Below are 26588 nucleotides of genomic sequence, written 5' to 3' on the forward strand. Positions count from 1 at the left end.
AGGGGAGACACCAAGGAGATCTTGGACACCACATCTTAACCCAAAACCTTAAGGCATTAGGTTTATGGGTCATATCTCTTATAAACTCTCCCTCTCACCTTGACTTCTCCGATGTGGGACTTGACTCCAACACTTGATTCCAACAATCTCCCCCTCAAGTGTGAGTCCCTCAACCACATCACCCATGGTCCTCCCGTCTGCGGAAGCTATCTACCCTTGTACCGTTGTTCGTTGCTCAACGGAATCCGCCGCCTAGCCACTCTGCTAGGAAGACTTTCAACACAAGGAACCGTTACTATGGTCCCACTAACCATCGGCTCTGATACCACTTGTTAGGGGAGTGTCACGACGAGGACCCATGGGCAAGGTTGAGGGGAGACACCAAGAAGATATTGGACACCACATCTTAACCCAAAACCTTAAGGCATTAGGTTTATGGGTCATATCTCTTATAAGGATTGTCGGATAAGTAGATGGCACTAACATTATCACAATAGACTAAAGTAGCCTGAGAAGGAGGAAAGTGAAGCTCCAAAAGGATGTTGCGTAGCCAACATGATTCGGAAACCACATTAGCAACGCCTCAATACTCATCCTCAGCACTGGACCAGGAAAGCGTGGGTTGTCTCTTGGACGACCAAGAAATGAGGTTGTCGCCGAGAAACACACAGTAGCCAAAAGTAGACCGACGAGTGTCAGGACATCCACCCAAATCGTCATCAGTGTAGGAAATAATCTTCTCGATAGGAGAAGAATGGAGATGCAAACCAGCCTAATTACATAGTAATTACAGGTAAACAAATATGGAATAATTGACATATTCCTATTCTATCAAAAGTAATCTCTTCCAATGTTCATGGTAACTTTCTTCTTCAAATCCAAGATTGATGGGAAAATTAGGTTAACAGGGAGGCCTCGCGTAGGTCCGCAGTTAAGCGGTCCTTTATTTTCCAAGCTATAGTCCGCGCTAGTCCACGGTCTCGCGGGTTTTAGCCTCTCTTACCCCTTCGTTTGCTCCTGTAAGCCTGCAGTTAAGCGGCCCTCTGGTTTTCCGGACTATAGCCCGTGCTAGTCCGCGGGCCGGCCGCTTACCCATCTCTAGATGTATTATTGTTGGAAAACAAAATGGTCCCGCATTAACAAGCTTTGAAAACACATGACTTCCACTTAAGTTAGGTTATGTCCACCACAGGAAATATGTTTTATAACTTCATCGAAGAATTGATGTTGATGTTGACACTAAAATAAAACCTCTAAACTTTGATTTTGAAAGTGGACAATTTAAAAAGATTAATGTCATACCTGGAATATATATTCTGTTTGTAAAAACTATAGATTTTCAATATATATCCTTACTTGAACAATTCAAATATGAAAGCTTTACAATTTTCTACCACAACTGAGTGCAACTATCATTAGCTTGCTGTTACAGACTTACAATTATAGACGTCTATGTCTCTTTGGAGTTAATGTTATATTCGTTTACAGGGGCAACTTCTGGAGTAATCATTTACACGACATTCATTTCTTTATCTTGACAATTAGCATCACCCTGTTGTTTAGTATCACCATAATCTGGACTTAAATCTCCAGGAAAGGCAAAGTTTGATTCAGATTGACTACATGGACTAGGTGGACAATGTGTACTTGGGGTGGTCTCAACTGCACCTATGTTATGAATAGGACTACTAGTTTCACTTTTCTTGAATGTGTGACATTCCAAGTCTCTTTGGTCAAATATCCTAACCAAGATACCAATACGTCTCCATATTGAAGTACTAGGATCGTAGTGTAACCAGATATGTCTGTGCTGATATAGGAATGTCACTGCAAAGATCAGGAGTGCTAATAGAGAAGCAATCCCTGCAACAAGAAACAAACCCCAGAAGCTTTCAAGGCCAAGACTAGGCATAGAGGAAATTTCTGTACTAGACTCTAGACAAATGCCTTTCTTGAACCATGCGTTCTCAATTGTTTTCAGTTCGTCTCCCTGAGTCACATTCAGGATTGCTCTTGAAATGTCAGCTACAAGAGGGGAGCCTTTTGGGAATACCTGCAAATTCACCCCCAACAGTTAGCTCATGTTTGGATCACCGTTGTCATAGTTGATTCTAGATAAATTTGATTTTGGTAAAACTGATTATGTTAAAAGTGAGCTTAAGTGAGTTGAAAGTGAAGTGTTTTACGTTTAAATACATTTATGAAAAATGTGTTTTTTGTTGTGAAATCCAGTTGTCCAATCTCATGATGTTTAGATACATCTTTGTAGCTTCTATGGAAAATTGATTTTGGGACTGAAATCAATTCTCCAAGAAGATTCTCCAACATCTATACTGTCATCCTGAAGTGATTTTACTCAATGAGAATTTATTATGTGGTTTCCCAACTTGGAACCAAACACACTTAACTCACTAGAGGAAAAGATAACATGAGAGATGAAACAGAAAGAGACCACCCAACTCACATAGCCAAAGCCTCCAGTTTTAAATCTTGGTTCGACTGTGGTATATTTGGAGCAGTGATTTCTTGTCACGTAGGGAGCTTCATCAAATGCAGCATCAATGCCACCATTTGCACTTCCTTTTATGAAAAGCTCATTGCATTCTTCTGGGGATTTATAAGTTTTGAGCTGGTCATCTGGGAAGCCCAAGCCCTTTAAGATTCCATAAACAAATGAACCTTGGAGATAGCCAACATTCATCCTATTCTGTAGTAGTTGATGGACATCAGTAATAGTTGGGCGTAGTTGTTCAACTGTTAAGAGGGAAGAGAGGCTCGCCGTGTAACTTTGAACCAGAATTAGAACCACAAAAACCCATACAGTCACCACAAATCTAGCCAAGTTGCTCACCACTTTCTCCCCTGTGAAAAATGAGAAAATTAAGTATTACACTATAGTTAAAAAAGATCAAATGTTACCTTTGAACTTTGAATAACAATCAATGTCATGAACTAATTATCACAAAAGTTTAAGTCATTAGATAAAGAGACATGAATTATTTTTACATTATGTATTTGGCACACCTCACTTAAAAGGACATTGAGCTTACAGAGTGGACAATGCGCAACACACTTATCATGTGCTGAAATACAACAAGGGTTGAACTCTAAATCATTTGGCTATAGAGGCTCTAAAAACACGTTATGAACCAACTATCCCAAAAGTGGCAGTTTAGCTTTTGGGATAATTGGTTCATACAGGCACTAATAATAACACCTATGCTAAGTGGTAATTGATGAGTGATACTTACGATGGGAAAACACCATGATTGAGAAGGAAAACCATAAGCTTGTGCCAATCTGATGGGAGGGAGGTCCCCTGAAACTTCTGTTCATTCGGTGTTCAAGGACCCAAACCACAAATCCAATGAATATGAATGAACAAGCAGATGTCACCCAAAGATCCCATGTTAGAGGCTTCATAAAGGCCCAAGCATTCTTCTTCCTGTTGTCTTTCACTGGAACAACCATTGTTACACCAGATTCTGTATAAGGCATTGTGAAATCAACATAGTTGGACCTGTTTGCAATGATCGTTGTATCCCCCACCACGACATCAAAATTCTGTCAAACAAAAACCATTTTCATATGATCATTTCATTAGAGAGAGCAAGAAATGCATATCATGGATGCATAAGGTTGCTTTAGAAGAAAATTGCCAAATAATAAAAGAATATTTGAGAAGGTTAATAGGAAGGTATATAAGAGAAAGAGAGAGTTACCCCATAATAAACTTGGCTGATCAACTCATTATATGTTCCTGCCATCTCACCATCAGGCTTTTCAAATGGAATAAATTCATAAGGTAAGGCAAAAGGCAATGCTTCTAGCACGGCTTTGAACACATCAATGCAAAAGCCAGTTACCACTGTTGAATTGGTAGTTGTGTCATGTGTTATTTTCACAAATTCAGTGTAACTATCTCCCGTTTTCACTGGAACTCCTATCCTCAACTTCCTCCCACTTGTAGGAATTTCCCAACCTTTTGGAACAGAGTAAGTATCCCCTGGCCATATAATAGTACCAAGATTGCTCTTAGAAGTAGAATATATGATTGGTAATGCTCCCTTTGTGTCCATGTTTCTTGCTATCCCCTTCTGGGGTGTCCAAAATCCCACCCTCCTTCCCCCCTCACCAATCACATTAACTATCTCAAGTGTTGATGCTTGTAGTGCTCCACCAACAACATTGAAATCACCACTTAGACCTCTGAATCTAGTGTTCGACAGAGCCTCACGTAGCTTCTCACCACTTCGCGCGACACCAACCTCTTCAAGATCAAGCAAATTCCTTGAAGCGTTGCTATGGCCAAAGCTGGTGGCACCAACCTTCTCAACAGCCATAGCCAATGCAGTGGCAGCATCATAAGCCCATGTTCCAAAAACATTCAAATTCACATCACCAAGTGTTGGATTATCCAAAAGGAACCGTCTTTTCCATCGAGCTTTAAAATGATCAAGCTCTTTGGTCTTTGGGACATAAGGTCGAACGCCTAGCACACCTTCCATAGATTCTACCACGGATGAGTTTAGAGAGTTTAACAAATTAGCAATGCCATCAGTTACAATCCAAACATAGCCTTGTTCCATCATTCCAATGCTCTTCGCAATGGCAAAGAGGCGAGAGCCAAGGCGCGGTGACATGTGAACAACAAAGACTCTAGTTGGCATGGTCCTCAACTTGTAGAGCTCATGATTGATGACTTCATCAGTGGTTGAAGGAGAAATGGCACTGCAATAGGGAACTCTGTGTGAGAAATATTTCCAAAATATATAAACTTGGAAATATGTTTGTATTAATTGTTATATTTATTAATGTTCGAGTTAAGATCAATATGTTGATAGTGGTGTAGTAGTTGGGTAATTCTCCACTTACCTTTGTTTCCCTGGTTTGAATCTTGGTGGCTTCCTTCTTCCATTTATTATTTTGAATTTTCAGAAATTCAAAATTTTAGCCAAAAGGTGCAATGGACGGGATTCGAACCCACGAGGCACGTCCTTTGTGTGAGGACGTGTTTGTCAGTTGAGCCATGGGAAGGTTGTGTCATTTAGTGAACATTAATAATATATAAGGATTTTCTGCATTTGTTTCTCCAAGAGATATATCTCTTCACCAAGGGATGTTAATATCTCTATATAAAGAGATATTTGGGCAGAAAACTGAGATATAACATATGCACGAAATTGGTCTTCATTTTGGCCAATTTCTCTTCCATTTACTTTATACTAAATCATCCTCCACTTCACTAATGCATGAGTGAAGTGTGGGAATCATACTTCTGTAAACTATTATCAAAGATACGCTTGGTGTGTTAGTGCAAACCACATCAAGGAATTCAAAGTATCCTGAAGGGAATTCGCCGGTTTTCTCATTTGCATCCAATACATATTAATTGGTGGGGGCGAATTGAACCTAAAGGTTAGTGCTTATGCATGCTTTGAATCTTCAAGTGCTTCCGTCATCAAGATCTTCATCAATCCAAGAGTTGCAGCATCTCCCCAACAGATTATTTCCCAACAATCTTTAGGTTCAATGTTCGTAATCAATGGCTGCATCACTCAAAGTTATGGAGTCTAATTTTGTGAAATTGGATAAGTTTGATGGAGGCAATTTCAACCGATGGCAGAAGAAGATGCAATTCCTTCTTAGAACCTTAAAAGTGGTGTATGTTCTGAACACCACAAGATCATTAGAGAAGAAAAATGGAACCATGACTGAAACAAGAGGAAGATCAAATGGGATCATTTACACTTATGAGTAGAGGTTAGTACCCCACAACCATTCGTATTGTGTGAAGACTATGAATTCTTAAGATCTGATATATTTTCTACATGCTTTAATATGATTAAATTTACATGTGGTAGCAAAGCATGAGTTAGAGAATTTGTAGTTTTTCTGTAATGGTGATTTGATCCATGAATGATGTCTTAATATTATTCTTGATGTTTTTGAGAACTTAACTATTAATTTTTCGCTGCATGAATATGATGTCAAAATGAATGGTTGAGAATATGTGATTGCAACAATCTAAATTATTGTTGTTCATGTTTGAATGTCTTGAGTTTCATTTATTATGCAAGTAATAATGCATGTATCATGTTTTTAAAATTAGAGTTAAGTGTTTGTATCATGAGAATCCTTATTTATGATTTCCGCTTCATAAGGATGATAAATGATGATCGTATATTCATATATAATTTTATAATTTATGTGACTTCTGTCATTGCTTGTTATGTGGAATTACAGAAATTAGGATAAAATGTAGTTTTATGTCTCTAATTGTTTATGAAAACTTCATTTTTGGAATTATATTATGATTAATTTGTTAATCACTAGTGTGGTCAAATTTGTATGTTTAATCAATTCCAAATTGAATGGTTGTTATTCATTTACTCATAACTATGATTTTATAAATGATATGATAATATTGGTTTATGAGTAAATAGAATTTCATTATTATGAGACAGTTAAGGATCGCTCAAAGGTCGATTATTTGTGGATAGTACATTATTTATATGTGGATGATATGTTAACCTTTGACACTGATTTAAATGAGGTAGAAAAGACTAAGTCTTTCTATTCAAAGTTTTTATATGAAAGATCTAGGGGAAGCAGATGTGATTTTAGGAATTAAAATCACCAGAGATGGTGAGAGTATTGGTTTATCCCAATCACACCATATTGAGAAAATGCTTATTGGAGGTGCAGTTTCTTGGGGTTAAAAGAAACAAACTTGCATTGCCTACTCCACCATGGTTGCAGGGTTTATTGCTCTTGCTGCATGTAGTAAAGAGACTGTATGACTAAGAAATTTATTGTATGAGATACTTATTTGGCCAAAACTAATGAGACAAGTATCCATACATTGTGATAGTCAGTGCACACTATCAAAAGCCTACAACCAAGTATATAATGGAAAATCCAGACATATTGGTTTAAGACATAGCTATGTGAAGGATTTAATTTCAAATGGAGTAATCTCCATAGTGTTCGTAAGAATTGAGAAGAATCTTGCAGATCCTTTGACGAAAGGTCTGACAAAGAAAATGATGTTGAAGACATCATTGGGGATGAGTCTCAAGCCCATATCGAATTGATCACCAATAGTGGAAACTCAACTCACACTTAAGTAAAATTAAGTCTTGAGTTCAATGGTGAAAGTACACTATAAGAGTGATTGCAAGTACTTAATTATCGATACATCCCAAAGAGTAGAAGTACTTGGACCATAAGAATAAAGTGGTAGGATGAAGGTTTCTTCTTAATGGACATATAACATATATTTGTTGGAATGCATAATTATGGGTGCATTTCTGATATAGTCTACCTATATGAGAATGAAGTGGAGCCGCTTCATAGAGTTAAAGGGCTTGACTCTTAAATTCTCATGAAAAGGATATGTGACACAAGGCCTTATTGAAAGTGTCAAATTTAAATTCTTTTGATAATACCGAGATTTCATGTGTAAGTTATGCACACTTGTTCCATTGAATAGTTGGTTCAAAGCTTGTCTACCAATTTCTATTCGGGATAAGTGGAACCCATTTCTTACTAAGTAATGGTTCAAATCGTAAGATACCATTATCTGAAACCATGATATTTCCAGAAATATGGATTTAGTTATATTTTGTAAATGGTGGGGGATTGCGAGAAATATTTCCAAAATATATAAACTTGGAAATATGTTTGTATTAATTGTTATATTTATTAATGTTCGAGTTAAGATCAATATGTTGATAGTCGTGTAGTGGTTGGGTAATTCTCCACTTACCTTTGTTTCCCTGGTTCGAATCTTGGTGGCTTCCTTCTTCCATTTATTATTTTGAATTTTCAGAAATTCAAAATTTTAGCCAAAAGGTGCAATGGACGGGATTCGAACCCACGAGACGCGTCCTTTGTGTGAGGACGTGTTTGTCAGTTGAGCCATGGGAAGGTTGTGTCATTTAGTGAACATTAATAATATATAAGGATTTTCTGCAGTTGTTTCTCCAAGAGATATATCTCTTCACCAAGGGATGTTAATATCTCTATATAAAGAGATATTTGGGCAGAAAACTGAGATATAACATATGCACGAAATTGGTCTTCATTTTGGCCAATTTCTCTTCCATTTACTTTATACTAAATCATCCTCCACTTCACTAATGCATGAGTGAAGTGTGGGAATCATACTTCTGTAAACTATTATCAAAGATACGCTTGGTGTGTTAGTGCAAACCACATCAAGGAATTCAAAGTATCCTGAAGGGAATTCGCCGGTTTTCTCATTTGCATCCAATACATATTAATTGGTGGGGGCGAATTGAACCTAAAGGTTAGTGCTTATGCACGCTTTGAATCTTCAAGTGCTTCCGTCATCAAGATCTTCATCAATCCAAGAGTTGCAGCATCTCCCCAACAGATTATTTCCCAACACTCTGATATAGGCTTGTTGCAGAGAAATGGTTAAGGAAGGGATGAGTCCTTCACCAAAGCTGTTGTCAACATAAATGGGCACCACTTGTTTCCAACCAAAAGCTTGAACCATGGAGGTTATGGCATTCACTTGAGCTAAATCATTGTGTGCAATTTGGAAAAAATAAGGACTTTTGAGCATTGATAAAGAGGGGCTTGTTGCTGAAAAGGTTATGATAGGCAGGTGAGCTTTGTCTCCTAAATGGATCATGAAATTTGCCTCCATTGTTGTTACAGGACCAAGGATAGCTTGCACTTGCTCATTTTGTATGAGTTCCAAAGCTGTTTGATAAAATGTTATTTTCCATTAATAACATAACAAAAGAGAAAAATGTTGATGTTAGTGTAAAGTTTTTTTTACATAAACGTTCAATTGATTTCCGTCACGTCAGAAATTTATATTTATTTTCCAAAAAAAAGAAATTTATATTTATTTTAATTTTAATGTGGCATTGTTTGATAAAATAAAATGTAACAGTTTGATTGAGTGTTTGTGTTAAACTGTTTTATACTTTATAAATAATTTTATTTTCACTTTTGAAAATTTGTATGAAAATATGTAGTTAAAGTAAAAATGTTTAACTATTTGTTACACAAACATTTATAAGAATGATAAATCTAAAATAAATCAAAACTTTTGTATTTAATTACCTATAAAAAGTATAAAATATGTCAAATTTAATTAGTCAAATTGGTTTCTCAAAAGATACATCTTTTTTGAATTAGGATCTCCGGAGCAATAGCTCCCTCGTGCACAATTATATACCATTGATTTTTGTAATCAATGACTAGAATTTACATACATAAGAAATTACTATTAAATTAAAGAGCTTAGTTGATTTATTGACCGTAGAGAAAACATAAAATCTGAATTGATATTTTTCGTATGAGATTGTAATTGAGGGAAATTATAATAAACATATTCTTAATCAATACCTTATCCATCAAATGAAACCTTAAATATGTATTTCATCAGTCTAAAAAAATACTTGACACATTGACAAAATTGACAAACATATATATATATATATATATATATATATATTCTTATGATATTTTTCTAGTATAACAAAAAAGGTATTGCTCCAAAACTTTTGGATGCAAGTAGATTAAAATCTTGGGACACTTCCCTTTTTTCACCACAAAAAATATACATAGTAAAATATAATAAGAATATATATATATATATATTAATTCATTTGTAGTAACTCTTTATATTGATATTTTTTGTATATTAATATCAATATTTATTTAAATAATACAAACAATGACTGAAAATTGAAAAATAAAGAAAATAAGTTTTGTCAAAGAAAGGAGGGGACCTTATCGACTTGTGGAGCTGGGCAACAAAAAGAAAAGGGTGGTCCTATAAAAGATAAAATCACTTTAATTTATTTTTTTATCACGTAAGGAGACTTTTTTATATATAAAAAGGAGAGTAGTTTTTTCTTCTTTCTAATTAAGTGATATTTAAATATATTTCTTTTTCGCCATTTTCATTTATATCTATTCACATATATCAAATTTAATTTATAATTCTTGAATTTCATGAAGACACTAATTATCTTTCTCATATTGTAATATATATGGTATGAGTTTTAAATTTAAATCAAATCAATATTAGTTATCTTTCTAAATAGTTATTTAGTTACTTATTTATTCAACACTAATTGTATTTTTAACAATCAATAATATATTTATAAACATCATTATTTAAATTTTACAATTAGATTAATATTTAAATTTTCAGAATTAAAAACTTTTAAAATTTGTATTTCAATATATTTCTTATATTCCATAAAAATACTCATGCAATATTATTATTTAATATCATATATGCCTTTTTTTAGGGAACACACAACTTATATATTAAGCAGATAAAGCTGCATCAGCAAAGAGAGCCTGAGTTAGGATTCCACCACTCAGCAGATTGAAAAGTAATAGCATTAGAAGCTAGACACAAGGTAACTGTTTAACAAGGTAAAATTGTAAAATGACATCAAAGGGTCATACTTGTATAAATATTTTTATATTTAAAATTAATTTATTTACCCATCAATATAGATATGATATTAATATAAAATAATTATCATTTTTGAAATTTTAATTTATTTAAAATTATTTATCATCTTAAAAATAGTATTATTTTAAAATTTATTTTCATTATTCATATTTTTTATTATATAGGATATTATAATTAAATTTATATTTATATTTAAAAAGTAAACTTATGTTTCTTTAAATTATTAATTAAAATATTTAAAATGAGTGCAACAACGACAACTGTAGAGGAGATGAGTCTGATAAAAAGGGTATTAATTTACTGTTTTGTAAAATATAAAAAATGTGTGCTAATGAAATTTTAATAATGCGATGAGTGATAAAAATAAGAATAAATTTAATAAGTTAAAAGCTACTTCAAATAACTTATTAAATATGCTATAAGCTACTGAAATAATTATCTACCACAAACCTTTAAAATAATTTTTACGCCAATTAAATAAGTTTTAGCCTAATAAAAAAATCTTTCCAAAGAGAGCTGATTCGTAAATTAGCCTAATTACCCCTCATTTTTTATGATGTTTAAAGTTTGATTTGATCAAGATCCTTATTTTATTGTAAAAAAGAAAAGCCAAAGCTTACATGCGAGATTGAGCACGAATCCTAAGCAATTGGAGGTTCTCGTCCTTCTCTTGGGGTTCATATCATTTGAAAACTTTCTCAGTTTAATATCACATATTTTAACTATGAACAAAAGTACAAAATGGGGACCTCTAGGATCCCGTTCGGTTGAAAATGTCATTACTTTCGACTTCAATAGGGATCTCTTCTTGTCGTGTAAACATTAGGGGTTGCTAGTTTGGTTTGGTTTTGTTTGTAGGTTTTTATAGGTTTTTTAGAGGGTTTTGTTGTAGTGGTTAAGTTTTTGCCAGGTTTTATTAGCTTGGGTACTGGACTCAATGTTGAGAAGAATTGTTTCTAACGAGATATTATATATATATATATATATATATAATATTTCATTTTAAAAGAAGTACAAGAGTGGATGAAAATAATGGAGCCGACATGCAGCTAAGAAGTAAGAACAATAATTTGGACTCACATATCTCTTCCTTCTACCATTTTGCAACTAAAGAAAGGTGGTTGGGACTCGGGAGTGATAAGTGGACAACTGGACATTGATGGCTCAATGGGAAACTTCTGGGGTGCTGCTAAAATCTTGTTAAGCTCGTCACAATACTGTTTTTCAATTTTTTTTCTACATATTTTTTTTATTAAATGTTTTAATTCGGCTACTATAAAACTCAAAGTTTGTCCACTAATTTCAGGAAAATGTTAGTCTGACACATGATTTTCAGGGACATTCAACGGACACACAATATAATTTAGTAGTAGTTTTTAACAACCTCTAAAAACCATAGCTAATGTTTGAATTATGTCATCCGCATCATATAGACACGCGCGTACTAAATTTCAATGTGATATAAATTTAATAACCAGAAGATGAAAAATTCAAGGTTTGAAGAGTGCTTTGTTGTCATAATGCAGTAAAATTTGGGATGAAGAAGCACATACCCTTATGCATGCAAATGAAAATTACAGAAACAGTAGTACATTATAGAGATCAGAGGGTAGGTACCTTGTGCAGCAGCAGTAACAACGTCTCCATGAGAATCCCTGAAGCTGAATTGGATCCTAGTGTTGTAATGAGGATGAGAAAGATAGAAATCTGAAAGGGACATGTTGATGCAACTCAACCCCATCTTCCCAACCATTCCAGTAAGATCAATAACACCTCCCACTTTCACCATCACTGTCTCGTTTCTTTGTGCCATGCCCATGATCATGAAACTTAGAGACCAAGAATAAAAGATTATCAGAGAGTAAACAAATTTAATAAAATTATTCTTAACCATCTTGGAACATGAAGCTCTAGCTAGCTAGGTAGCTAAAAGCAATACTTGATATTCATGTTCGATCGAAAGTATCTCAAATGAATATTGGAGGATCTTTATATATATATACAATCGTAGATCGATGTTGTGTTGTAGCTTTGAAAAGTATGCACACGCAAACCCATGCACACGTTAAAATATTGTTAATTTTTCTAGTTTGTGGACTAAAATATGAATATTCATCTCTTCACACCTTACTTTTGAGGTGTGTAGAGGTGGAGGAAGAGAGATAAAAAGAAAAGAGAAAAAGTAAAAATGTGATAGATGATTTGATTGATAGAGAAAAGATAAATAGATGAATAATTAGACCTTGCACACCTATTCTTTAGGTGTGAAGAGGTCGAAGAAGAGAGATAGGAAGAAATGAGAGAAAAAATAAAGATGTGATAGGTGATTGGAGATAAATGAGAGAGAAATAGATAGGAAATGAAGGTGAAAGAGAGGTGAAGGTGTGTATAGATAGAAAATGAAGGTGAAAAATGAGTGGAGATGTATGTATATATCATAACTCATTATGTATATCGGTACGGAAAAATGACATGACACAACTGTTCACTTGAGAGATATAGAAAGAGAATAAAGATAACTAAACGATGTGATAAGTGATAAGATAGAAAAAATGTAAGAGATAAGAAGAAAAAACGAGTAGATATAAAATGGAAGAGAAAGTGTAGCGTAATTATCATTATTAATCTGTATGAGAAATATCTTGGATTATTTTTTAAAATATTGAAATAAAAATAATTTTTTAACATAATTGTTTTAATCTGAAAATGTAAAATATTGAAAATTTTAAGGTGTAAATAGAGAGCATCTCCAACACATGTTTGACTTCTTAACCTTGTTATGAATTGCAAGACTTGCATTTTTATTGATTTTATTCACCTAAGAACTAGATATTAGGTTTTTAACCCATCAATGGATAACGATGTGGAGCTCTTGGTTCTTAATTAAGAATCAAGTTCTTGCACAAGGTGTTTTGCTTTATTGAGTTCTTAAATTAAAAATTAATTTTTCTATAGTAGTTAAATTTAAATTTAAATTACGTGGAAATAGTGCTAAGAAAATATAAATATATGCGGTATTGTAGGACTAGTGGAATAGTTCTAAGAACTCATGGTTTGAGTGAAATATGCATAAGTTCCTTAAAAGTTTCTTAATTAGATCATATCCTGTATAACACTCTGGGCATACAAAAATGTAAGAGCTCAAATTTAAGATGCTAGGGATGAAGATACTCTAAAAGAAATGTCATAGATATGTTCTCTAATTAACACATTTTCTTATGAGTGATAGACACTTAGAAATACATTTTTGGAGTGACATTCAATAGACATACGCACTAAAAAAAACATCCGCTAAATTATGCGATAGTTAAAAATTATCACTATTGTGTATATCTGTTAAATATCGATCAAAATTACATTTCTATCTAACATTTATGACTTCTTATTAATTGATATTCACGTATGATACATTAAATTGTATGTGCCACTTCTAATGGGTCACAACTCACAACTAATCTATATCTATATATATATATGTAAAGCTCACATACCTTTACATTAAATACATTAAAAAATTAAAAAAATTAAAAATTAAAAACTGAAAAAAAATTATTATAAAAAGCTATTCAACTACTTATATTAAACAACAACAATCATAGACTTAAAATTGACTTGAGCTTTGCATTTGACAAAAATTTAAAAAATTAAAATAAAAAACAAAATAATATTTATTAATAAATAATTTAGATAAAATACTTTTAAAATAAAAAGTTTTCTATCAATATATATCTATCTATATTGTACTTGGGGCTCTTATTTCCCAAATTAATTATTTATATATATATATATATATTTAGTTTTTCCAAATAAATAAATATCTATCTTCTATATACATATGTAAAGCACACTTGGAAAAATAGCATTAAACAAATAAAAAAATAGTAAGTTGCTTTTGAATTAAAAATATTAAATAAATAAATTGAAAACTAAAATAAAAACTACATCCACTTTATTATTCATTATATTAATTATTAATTGTTAAACTTTTCAATTTCACATATTTAAAAGTAAATATTAAAATTTAAAAAATTTCAATTTATCTTATTTAAAATGAAATATTTAAATTATTTAAATTTTATTTATTCATTACAAATTGAGGTGAATTTTTAAAAACTAATAATAATTGAAATTGGCTACCTTTACATTAATGACAATAATAGATTGTTCATAATAATCAGTTTATATTCTTTACTAATTGTTGATAATAATTATAAATCTTATTATTTATTAATCATAAGTTGATAAATTTAAAACAAAAATAACAAATAAAATTTATTACTATTTTTTACTTATAAAAAAATATTTATTGATAAATAATGTCGAAGAAATAGTTGAAAATTAAAAAAAAAAATGTCTCTATAAGATATAATTATTACTATATCGAATGTATATATTATTTGAAAAAAAATCTTTAAATACAATTTTTGATCTATTATATAGAAGTAAAAATAACTTGAGGAAGCATGACAGAGAAAAATAATGACAGCAAAATTTGAATAAACTTAAATTTACTAAATAATATTTTACGATACTAAAATTATAACTTATTATAATTTTTAAGTTAAAATTATTTCATTGTTGATAAAAGTGTATAAAAAAATATGTTATTATAGCTTATATTAAAACCATATTACTTGATTTGAAATATTTCAAATTCACTTGAGGATTTTTCAAATTATTAAATTCGTTTTTAGAGATTATTTATGATTAAAAAATAGAATAAAACCTGGGGACAATATTTCCCCTAATTGAGTATCAATGTTTACAACCAGATATATATGATAAATCAGCAATTGAAACCATAATAATAAACCTAAAAACACATAACCCAAATCAATAGAATAGGTTAAAACCAAAGTTTTTAAAATTAATTCAATGCTAATACAAAAGAAATTTAATTACACTATAATAATTTTTATATTATATCAAAAAAAGTGTAAATAAACCCGTGCAACGCACGGGTATTATTTCTAGTATATATGTAAAGCTTACTTGAGCTATAAGTATTAAATGCATTAAACAATAAAGTTGAATAAATTAAATTCTATTTTCTATTCAACTTGCCAATCATTTTGTTTTTTGACTTTACACATGAAAAAGTAAAGTAACTTTTGAAAAAATATTACTTTTGAAAAAATACATATAGCCTCTACAATTGAAAAATAATAATAATAATCACACGTCAATCTTTTTTTTTGACGTTAATTACACATGTCAATTTTCATCATATAGCTTTGAGAGCTAATCTTAATCGCATGATATGATTTGATGAATGATAATTTTATAACACTGTAAATGATAACATTCTCATTGTTATTGAAAGTGCAAATTCAATTCCCTTCAACTAATGGAAGTTTGTCATTTTTTTCACCAATTCTTTTTCCCAAATTCAATTAATACTATCGGTTAATAATATGGATTAGTCTAATTTATTATGAACACATTACTCACACATCCTCTCTTCAAAGTTAGTGAAACCTTCCATATTCTTCGACACTTAATCTTCAAGTATAAATACACATCATCTTCTTTAATTGATGAGATATGGGTGCTACATGTATTGTTTTTGTCATTTGTTTTCATATCTTGCTTCCAAACTTGCTATGATAAGGTACTATTTGGGTTTTTAATTGGCCGTAACTACTAACATAACCTTAATTTGTATTAAATTATGTAATAAAAAATTTATTTTTATTAAATATATACGATAAATATAAAGATTGAAAACCGAAGGAAATTAACTAGAGACTATTTAGCTACCTACATTAAATAATAAAATAATAAAATAAATTTTGAATTTTTTTACATTATTCCTTTATTTCAGAAAAAAAAAATCATCAACAGTAAAAAAACTACATTAAAACATGTGGAAGTACTATATATTAAATGATAAAATACAAAATATGTTAAATAATTAAGACAAAATAGTCTTTAAATAAAATGTGTCGCTATATAGGTATTTAATTTTAACTATAATATGTGTGTATTTGTTGAAAAAATTATTGAAATATAAAGTGGGAGGCATGATGCCTTATGGATTGTAGCACAGTGTAATTACCTATATGAGGAGTTGTTCTCATGATTTATTTTTTCAATAAAGTTTTGTTTCAGAAAACTTTATTAGTAGGAATTACTTGAGAAAGAATAACAAAGTAAAATAATTATGATCAAAGTTGAATAAATTTAAATTTACTAAATATTTTTGCACTAATAAAATCATGTTTTATATAATTTTAAAAGTTAAAATTATTTTATTATTGATATAAAGTATAAGAAAATGACATTATTACTTATTTATGATATTAAAAACTTACTAATTGATTTAAAAATTATTAAAATGAATAAAACCTTAAAAGTATTTCAGTGCTAATTATTAAATATCAATTATTTAATTAGAGTAAAAAAAAAACTATGTAAATCCAGAGAACTCTAATTATATTCAATGAAATGTCTCACTTCCATTATTATTAATTTAATATATTTTATAATAAAAAATATTTAATATTTATATATTTATTAAAACTATAATAAATATATATATAATTTCAAAAAAAATTGTAAATTAAAGTGTGCAACGCACGGGTATTATTTCTAGTTTAAAAGTATAACATAAGAAAACATTCTCTATTTAATAGCAAAAGCTCAAATTTTATGTCAATGTGCAATTTGTTTTTTTAAAAGAATGTCAATATGCAATTGAATCAAGTAATACATGTTTAATTATTTTTAAGCAACGTCGAGTAAGAGTTTTTATGTATGGAAAAATTTACTTGGACAGGTAGCTCCATGACTGTAGGATAATTGTGTTGCTATGCACAAAAGCGCAAATTTAATATTTGATTATTGTTTTAAAAATTAAAACCCATTTCACTAGAAATCGATTCCGTTTTATTTACATACAAAATCACAAAACTATTTGGCCGAAATAATATTAAAGGTAAAAAGCATATATATATATATATATGTCTGCTTTAGCACTTATTGAATTCATGCAATCCAGAAGATTGGAGTGGAATATTTGATTCTCTTGTTTATGAGATTAAAAAAAAACTTTGCTTGGGCAATGATTTCCATAGTCCTGTAGGAGTAGAAACAGTAAGAGCTGCCACATGGTCTTGTTCTTTCATTTTCATTTACTTTTTGACTTGACCAATTCAAATTCCATTCTGTTATCATATATAAGCATAAAATAAAAAGAACAAGTCAGTTCAAAAAAAAAAAACCAAGTCCCTTTAATATATCATCATCATCATAGAGCTAGACAAAAAAAATCTTAGATTATTCACATACATCTTTCTCAGTTATTTCTTTCATACTCACGTACTTTGTTTGAAAGGGCAAGAAGTGGCAAGTTGCGTTCTTGCGAAAGGTGGTGTCTCAGGTACTAACTATATATATATATTTTTTTAAATAGAAACTTCATAGATTAAAAGGCTAGAAGGTAACTATACCGTTGTTGCAATGTAATGTAAAATTGGTGTTTCAATTCATCATTACAGTTATTACTTGAAAACTATATTCCATTCTTCTTAGTCTATTCAAAATTACTCTGTTTTTGTCTTTATATTCTTGATTCAAAGGAAAATAAATATTCAATTTTCGACGGTCAATGAATTATTTGAGCAGTTGATATAACTTCTTGATAAAGTCAAGTTTTTCATGTCATGTGGTCTAGTATATATACAATTAAGCACAGACCCCGCAAAGAACTGGATTCTTCAAAGTCAGAAATTGCATTACAGTAACTAATTACATATGCAGTTAACTAATAACAATTTGCAGCTACTAAGAGACCTCAAATAATCATATAAAATAAAGTTCACACAATGGGCATATCTTTGGGTATAAAGCTAACTAGTGTTTTTACCCGTGTGCTGCATGGTGAAAATCGATTCTGAATTTCTTACGTTATTAACAGCATCATTTTGACAATGAAAATAAAAACTTAAGATTTGAACTACAACATATATGCTTTGTTGAACAAAAAATTCAATTGAACCAAACCGAAACAAACAATTTAAATAAAATCTCCATTGAATCCGACAAAAGACCAATATTACAGCAATGTAATTCAGCAATAAGAAGGCTCAATTATAGTATCTCAGTTGTTGCTTGTTCTCCCTCATTGAATTAAAATTCATTGTACCTACAACAATTTGGAAAATGATTAATAAAGATAAAGAAAAAAACAGGATGCTAATTACGGTGCGCAAGATACAAAGAATTTTAAAATCTAAGTTACAAAATCTAACCATTCAAATGTTCTAGAATACTTCTTTGTCATCCACAATAAGTATCTTCAACCTTTTTCTAGATTTAACTCTCGATAGGGTTACATATAGTCGATCGTGCGTGAAAACAGGTCTAGGAAGATATAATCTAACATGGGATAAAAATTGGTCTAGGCTCTTATTTATAGTCATAGCAAAACACACAGTTATAGGGAACTGCCTTCTTGAGAATTTGAATGGAAGGCCAGTGTCAGACAGAGCGGTAGCAACAATAATATACGGCGTCAAAGCAGTAACCATCAATCTAGTGTCATTACACAATCCAGCAAACTGATCTAAATTCTGAATCAGCATGATAGGAACCCCAACTTTTAATACAATTTGGTGGTTTGGAATATCAGAACATTTAACATCATTTAGGAATTCATAAGTGAACCATTCTGTATCTATATCAGAATCTTCATCCGATCTACACGGAGTATTATAACTCAAATATTTTGTTTCCTCTCCAGGAATCATAGACAGCATGAAGTTGTTAACCTCTTCAACACTTCAAGAGTAGGTGCAAGGAGTGCTCTTTGTTCAAAATATCCATGGTTTTCCAAATTAGCAACAACATCGGGATAAGCAAAATTTACTAATTCGAGTAAAGGATTATTAGACTCCCTTACCAACAAATCAGAGGGAATCTCTATATTATAATCATCATCATCGATTGGCTTAACCGTTCCATCCCCTACTTGAAGAAGCCAATCAACAAATTCTTTGATTTCCATAGATGAAGAAGAGAAAGCAGCATGTTGTAATCTCATGTTGATAGTTAACTTCATTACTTTACAATACTTCCATAGGTAGTATGAATTCACAACAGAAAAAATGATGTCAGGTCTACTTCCTTTCAAAATGACTGGAAGAATCTGCCTGAAGTCTCCCCCCACAACAACTACTTTTCCTCCAAAAGGTTTATCATGGTCAAAAGTTGTTTGCGTCTTCATAATGTCATTTAAAGTTCTGTCTAGAGCTTCAAAACAGTGATTGTTCAACATGGGGCTTCATCCCAAATAATAAGACTCGCTTTTTGAAGCATCTCAGCTTTAGGAGAACCTTGTCGGACATTAAATGTAGATATTTCGTGGATTGAAATAGGAAAAGAAAATCTAGAGTGAGCAGTTCTACCTCCAAGTAATAATAATGAACCTTGTCTAGAACCTAGTGTTTTTGCCCGTGCGCTGCACGGTAAAGTTTACTATTATATTTGACACATCAATAAATATTTTGATTATAAACAATTTTTAAGATACTAAAAATGAAAGAACAATCATAATAAAGATATAGATATTCAAAAAACATAAATTCAGACACTTATAGTGTTATATACTCATAAACTGATTTAAACAATATAAATATTTTGGGAAAAAAAAGAAATTAGTTAGTCAAAATCTTCAGTTCTGCACATGGGTCGTATAAATGATTATTTGCCTTGAAGATGTAAATACATATATTTCAATATATTATGTTTGAGACTTACAAAGTGAAACCAAAATACATAGATATATATAATTTCTCCTAACTTTATTTAAAAAATATTAACAATGCACTTAAATTATTTAAAAATAAAATTTCGATGCAAACAAAAATAATTTGAAAATGAACTTTTATATTAGCTTTAACATGAAAGTATTTTCAAGTAGAAAGTTCTTACCCGTGCACGGTGGATTTTACTCTTATTATTTGGGCATGTACCAATACAACGATTAAAAACAAAATTGATATGCTAAAATCAATATTTGCAAATATTTTAGCTGCTAGAATTAAGAGACTAAAAAAATATGAGCATTCAACAAAACAAAACCACAACGAATATCACACAACCCGCAAAATTTCACTCAACTTTTATTTATATATATATATATATATATATTTACATTCAGATTAGTTAAAATTGTATATATTTATTCATAAAATAATTTAATTTAATGTTATATTTTTATTGAACATTAGTTATGTGAGACCCAAGTTTTTAAGCTTAGAATAAATGAATGAAATTCCTATTCACGATTAGGTTCGATGTATCGTGAAGGAAAACCTGAATAAGTGTTTATCAAATGGAATAAATTTATGAAGGAGAAAGTTCAGGAAAAGGCTAAGGATAGTATTAAAGTCGATATAAGTTATAGCGCAAGTAGTATTCGCTTATACCTAGGACGAGAGCGTCAGTAAACGACTAATTTGCACTTAAAGACACGATAGAAACTAATTCCAAAAATCTTCAGAGAAATGTTAGAACTTCTCTTAATCTTTCCATGACAAGCGTTTTGATACGAAACCCTGGAATGTACGGACGTCCGATTCTAGTTCTCGGAGGTTTGCCGAAACTAAATCCCTAATAACTCAAGAAACTTAAAATAAACGGTCGATGAAGACTTTTTCTATTAGGAGCTTCAAACAAATATTCCACACGCATACACCTATTTCTTTTGAGGTTTCTAATCTTTCTTCAGAAGGAAGTTTTCTCATCCGACATCAACTGCAAAAAGTAGTTTTTCGGGTAAAATAGATTTACACCGACTTTGGATCGTTTGTCTTAATTCCAAGAAACCTATTCTGAGTTTTGGAATTATGTCGCCAGAACCTATCTTAGAATTCACAGAGGAAGGCACAGGAAAAATCGGAATCACGAAATTTTCATTTTTCCTCATTTTCCATTAACTATAAATAGCTTGAAAAAAAATCAAAATCCTCCACCACCATTAACACCAAGCCCGCGAGCTTGAGAGGAGAAGGGGAGGAAGAGATTTTCGCCGTTTCTTGCCTGATTGCTGCACCGACAGTTGCTATTCGAAGACCTTGAGGTATAGATGCTATTCCTTACTTCTGATAGTCAATTCTGTCGTTTTTCTCTAAGTCTTTCTGTGCTCAAAGTTTTGAACTTTTTGTAAAACTGTCCAAATAACTCGATTTCTCTGTCTAAACTTATTCCCTGCGTGCCCAAGAGCATGTTTAGCGGATTACATTTTGCCGAATCTCGCCGAGTTTCAATTCTGCTCGAAAAACCCCTTTTTGACCAAAGCTTCGTCCTTTAGACTTAAAACTCTCGACTGAGCTTAGCGCTAGTAGGATTAGTTGTCATAAACGTTGTTGGTGACGTCCCCATCTAATTTGTTTTTCAAAATTCCAATTTTGAAATTCCGAGCTAAAAACACTGACCAAAATACCCCTGCGTTAGTTTTCGATCCGATAATTTTTCCGAGCTTTAATTCGCCTTAGTTACGACTAATGATAACCTAGGAACCAAGTTTGATCGAAGAAAAAGCGGCGAACACAATTGCATGTGTGTGGCCGAGAGCACCCTCCATGGGGGAGGAAATTTCTCTTTTCGAAAACTCGTCTTATCGCGTTAGATTATCGTACTTCGGAGTTTATGATGCTTCGTGTAACCTTAGTAATTATTGTTTGCTGAGTTTCTAACTGATTGTGATTGAATTCTGTGGTTTTCGCTCTAAGGTTCGTTTGAGGAATTCCAAGGAGCGGAAGGAGGAGATTGTGAAGGAACGCTACAGGATCACGCTGGAGGAGCTACAGGTGAGGGCTACTCACTGAATACTAGCTAATGCTTTAGGTGTCGACGAATTCGACTTGATTTATTGTTTATGCACTTGATTGTGATTGACTGGGAAATGTTTTCTGAGGCTTCGGCTGACAATGATGATTATTTATCGCTAGATTTGTTTTTGATATTGATTCACATGCTATGTGCTAAATGGTTAATCTAGGATGTGTTGATATTGATTTACATGCTACGCGCTAAATGGTTAATCTAGGATGTGTTGATATATGTGCTATGACTATTGGATTGTGCTAATTTGATTATGCAATTACACATATATCTGTTGTACGTCAGAGAGGATAACGGGCAGTTATGCCAAATTTATCATGAGATTTTGGGAAAGTTTGACGGGACGAACGGAGGTTCGGGCCTTGTTATTGTTTTAATGGATCGAGACCTTCTCTGGGAATCACTTGGGATTATGGGTTCTTTTAAACTCATAAGATTAGAGACAAAACTAAATGGAAACTATTTTACAAGGAAAATTCATAAGACACTAAACAACCATCTGAACCCTTTAAATAATGATAACAACCTCAGATGGAAGCTTAGGATCTGGATATTAGTTTTGAAAAATGAGAAGTGTCGCCGAATCCAAGTTTTGGGGAAACTAGAAACTAATAATTTTCTGAGTATGTTAATACTCTTTTGCTCGATGAGCAGTTTTGTTGTTTGGCTATCCAAAAGATAAGCCGGGAAATTAATAAGTTTCTGAGTACGTTGATGCTCTTTTGCTCGATGAGCAGTTTATTTGTTTGGCTATCTAAAGGATAAGCCGGGGAACTATAAGTCCCAAGTACATTGGTACTCTTTGCTCGCTGAGCAGTTTTTGACCATCGGATGGAGATGAGTCGGATGATTCGAGAAGTCATCATGAGATAATACACTTTTTTTTATAATTAATTGTCTTTTGTCGCATAATCGACATTTACCTTAGGGTATTCTTTTTAGAGACAATAAGTTAGCTAGAACACGTGACGACGTGACGAGTGAGGTCGGAGACGTTGTTTGGCTAATCACGTTGCATTCATTCACACATTTCTGGGGTTAATACACGGTGGGATGTCGGACCTCGGTGGATTCCAAAATGGTCATAAGATCTGGATTTTCACATAAGAACACTGCGGTGATTCTTAGTAGCATACGGAAATGGCAGGCCTGCGGGTATACTGCTGATCTGACTACATTTTGTTTGGTGTAAGAGATGCCCGAGCGGAAATGGTCCCACTTTGGCCGGTGATAGGACTGACTCGTTGGTGTCCATCCTTCCGGATTGCATCTTGTTCCTCGTCATCTCATTCATGCACCATGCATACTGACTTAGTTGTCGAGTGTGATTGCTACTTGTTAATCTTACTTGATATATGTTAATTGTCATTATTTGTCATTCATTGGAAGATATACAATTTATAATGCTATCACAAACTTCTAAGCCTAAGTAGTTATCCCTTAAACTTTATCTACTGGGTGTATTACTTATGTAATTCTTTGGAGTTGACCATCGCGCCTTCTGTTTGTGTTTTGACGGACTACGCCCATTGTCAGATGTCCATGGCGGATTGGTTTACGATGGTCCACCCTTCGGGGGGGACTAGGTTTGAGATGCTTGATCAGGAGATCCCCGGCTCATGGGTGGTCGACCCCGCTGGCCACAGAGCGACCTACTCGGGGAGACTAATGGAAGATCGTGTCGACAGTCTGGGACACTTGACGGAGGAAGTTCTGAGGCATTACACTGTCAGCTTCAACCTGGAGGAGCCTGTGGGAGGGACTTCATCGGACTCTAGCTCACCTACTGTTGTCGTTGCTGATGACCTTGGTTCGGGTCCTGGACCCGTGAGACCAGCATAGAAGCATGTTGCAGTAGCGAGAGGAAGGATGGTTGCAGACATTGACCTAGTCGTCCTGGATTCTGATTCGGACGATGACCACGTCAGTATGTAGTCGTGAGTGCTGGGGTGTACTCCTCTGGACAGGATTAGGGTAGGAGTAGCCTTATAGCTCTAGTCGTCATGTTCGTATTTTGGGGCAGGGTAGGTTCCCGACCGTTAGCTTTTTGTGTGGTTTTCTTTATGGAAATCACAGAGAGTTGGTTGGACTAGGAGGTCTTATTCAGGCCGTTTTGAGCTGACCTACTTTCATTTTGGAGGACTGTATTGCGAACACTTGACCTTTCACTTTGGTTTGTACATATTGCCCACGGGCACTACTTTCGGATACTTCCCGTCACTGGAGGATACTCGTGACGTGGTTCACTACTTACTGCGGGGGCTGTAAATATATTGTACATTAGTTATGTTTATCTTTCGTTGTAGAGTCTTTATTTCGACAAGTCTTTAAATTTATTATTTAAACAAATCGGAAAAAAAATATTCACGTCTTTTCCGCTTTATTTTCTTTTTAGTTACTAAAGTGACGCCACCGAAATCGGGGTGTTACAAGTAGGCCTGTCCATCAGAACCGAACCCGCCCATTACCCGACCAAACCGGCCTTTTTTTGCTGTTTCGGGCGGTTCGGTTCGGCCCACGGGTCCAACGGTTGTCAAAAACCGGTTTTTATTGGTTATTTACGGTCGGTTTCGGTCTGGGCTGATGCCCGACCGAACCAACCGAAGTAGATATAAAAAAAAAAAATATGCAGCCCAGCCCAGAGAAGAATGAAAGAGGGAGGAATAAAAAAAAAACCCAACCTATTCTAAACCCTTTTAAACACCACCGGCCCACATCACCTAACCCTAACCCTTTTAAAACAAACCCTGAACTGAAGAGGAGTGAATCCAATCAGCAGCCACTCTCTCCACATCACTCTCACCTTCACACCTTGCAAACCCTAGCCGCCACCATCACTTCTCATCTCCTTGCAGACACAGTTCTCTACTTTCCTTCTCCCATCACGCGAAATCCCTACGCTTCTTCTCCTTTCCCCGCACAGCTACTCCTTCTCCCATCACCCAACAAACCTTATCATCTTCTCTTAGCCTCAAACTTCTTTTGCCTCGCTTCAAGCCTTCAACCCCAACAACAAGGATTTGATGCGAGGAACCTTCGATGTGCAACTGTCGTCGTCCATAAAAGCAATCATGGGCCATGAACGCTCTGGATTTGCGAGAGAGGGGTTGGGATTTGATGCATGCAGAAGGCGATGAAGATGAAGAAAGTTGGTAACGGTTGATCTCACTATCTCTTGGGATAGGATTTCGGTTTTCCATTTTCCTCCTCTTCATCTCCCTGTAAAAACGTCATCTTTTGTATTACATTAGGGTTTTTTACTTTTTTTTTTATAATTGTCTTTTGTAATATGGCTGATGTAAAATTTCTCTGTACTGGAAAGCAGAAATCAATATCTATAATCTCATCCTTCCATCTTTCTTCTTCTAGGTTGTTTATCCGAACAAACCGATCCGACAAACCCGCAAACCGTATAAACCGAACCCGAAAAAACCGAAGCCGTTGAGCGGACGGTGGTGGGCCTGGTGGGTTGCAAGTTTTCAACCGACCAAAACCGATTTTTTGGCCCGAACCCGTCCGAAACCGACCGGTGGACACCCCTAGTTACAAGTTATAATCTAATACTTTTATCAATGCCCATTTACCAATTTTAAACAAACAATAAAAATAATAACATATTATTACTGTAATTTATTGGGAAATTATTTCTAATTTTAGGTTAGCTAAAAATTTATAGCTTTGAAGTGCAAATTTCTTCTAAAAACTTAATGTAGTCGATTGTAAAATGTTCATTCTCGTGCTTTGTATTTTTATTACATAATTTTGTATCCTAAGTTACATATAATCATTTTAAAATTTTTAATACCCGCACAACATAATTTTTTTTTAATTGCTTTACTAATGAATTTAGAAAAGCTAAAGAGGGGGGGGCGAGTTTTGTGAAAGAATACAGTGAGACATCGAGACGGTGAAGAGAGACAGAGAGCGAGAGAGGGTTAAGGGGAAAGAGAGGGTTGTGCGGAAGGATATGTAAGGAGTTTAAACTCAGAATGAGAATCCGATAAAAACTTGTTTGAAGGATTGAAACTTAAAAGTGGTGCAGATTCTCAATGAATGTTATGCATGGTTGAAGCATTAATGGTCTGCACATGGTAAATAAAAATATTTTGAATTTTAAATTCTAAATTTCTAAAATGAGAAGATGAAGAGAACAACTAAATCAAAATGATATTAACTTTATAATTTTAAATTTTCCTAACCTACTCAAATGTAAAATATTCATGAATTTTATTTTTAAACCAACCAAATTAGATAGATATATAGA

The 26588-nt window shown here is 33.0% G+C and overlaps 1 protein-coding gene across 1 annotated transcript; it reads right to left on the reverse strand.

Moving 5' to 3' along the window:
* Positions 1-1510: 1510 nt before the first annotated feature.
* LOC130732150 (glutamate receptor 2.7-like) lies at positions 1511-12409 on the reverse strand. Its single transcript, XM_057584262.1, has 7 exons — positions 12095-12409; positions 8415-8736; positions 3723-4746; positions 3252-3564; positions 2465-2862; positions 1570-2053; positions 1511-1527 (listed from the first exon to the last, which is right to left on the reverse strand). Exons 1-7 carry the CDS (start codon positions 12369-12371, stop codon positions 1511-1513), a joined length of 2835 nt encoding a protein of 944 aa, XP_057440245.1. The 5' UTR covers positions 12372-12409.
* Between the last annotated feature and the right edge of the window lie 14179 nt (positions 12410-26588).

Source organism: Lotus japonicus, chromosome 1, assembly GCF_012489685.1.
Source record: "Lotus japonicus ecotype B-129 chromosome 1, LjGifu_v1.2".
In the NCBI taxonomy this organism is placed as follows: Eukaryota; Viridiplantae; Streptophyta; class Magnoliopsida; order Fabales; family Fabaceae; genus Lotus; species Lotus japonicus.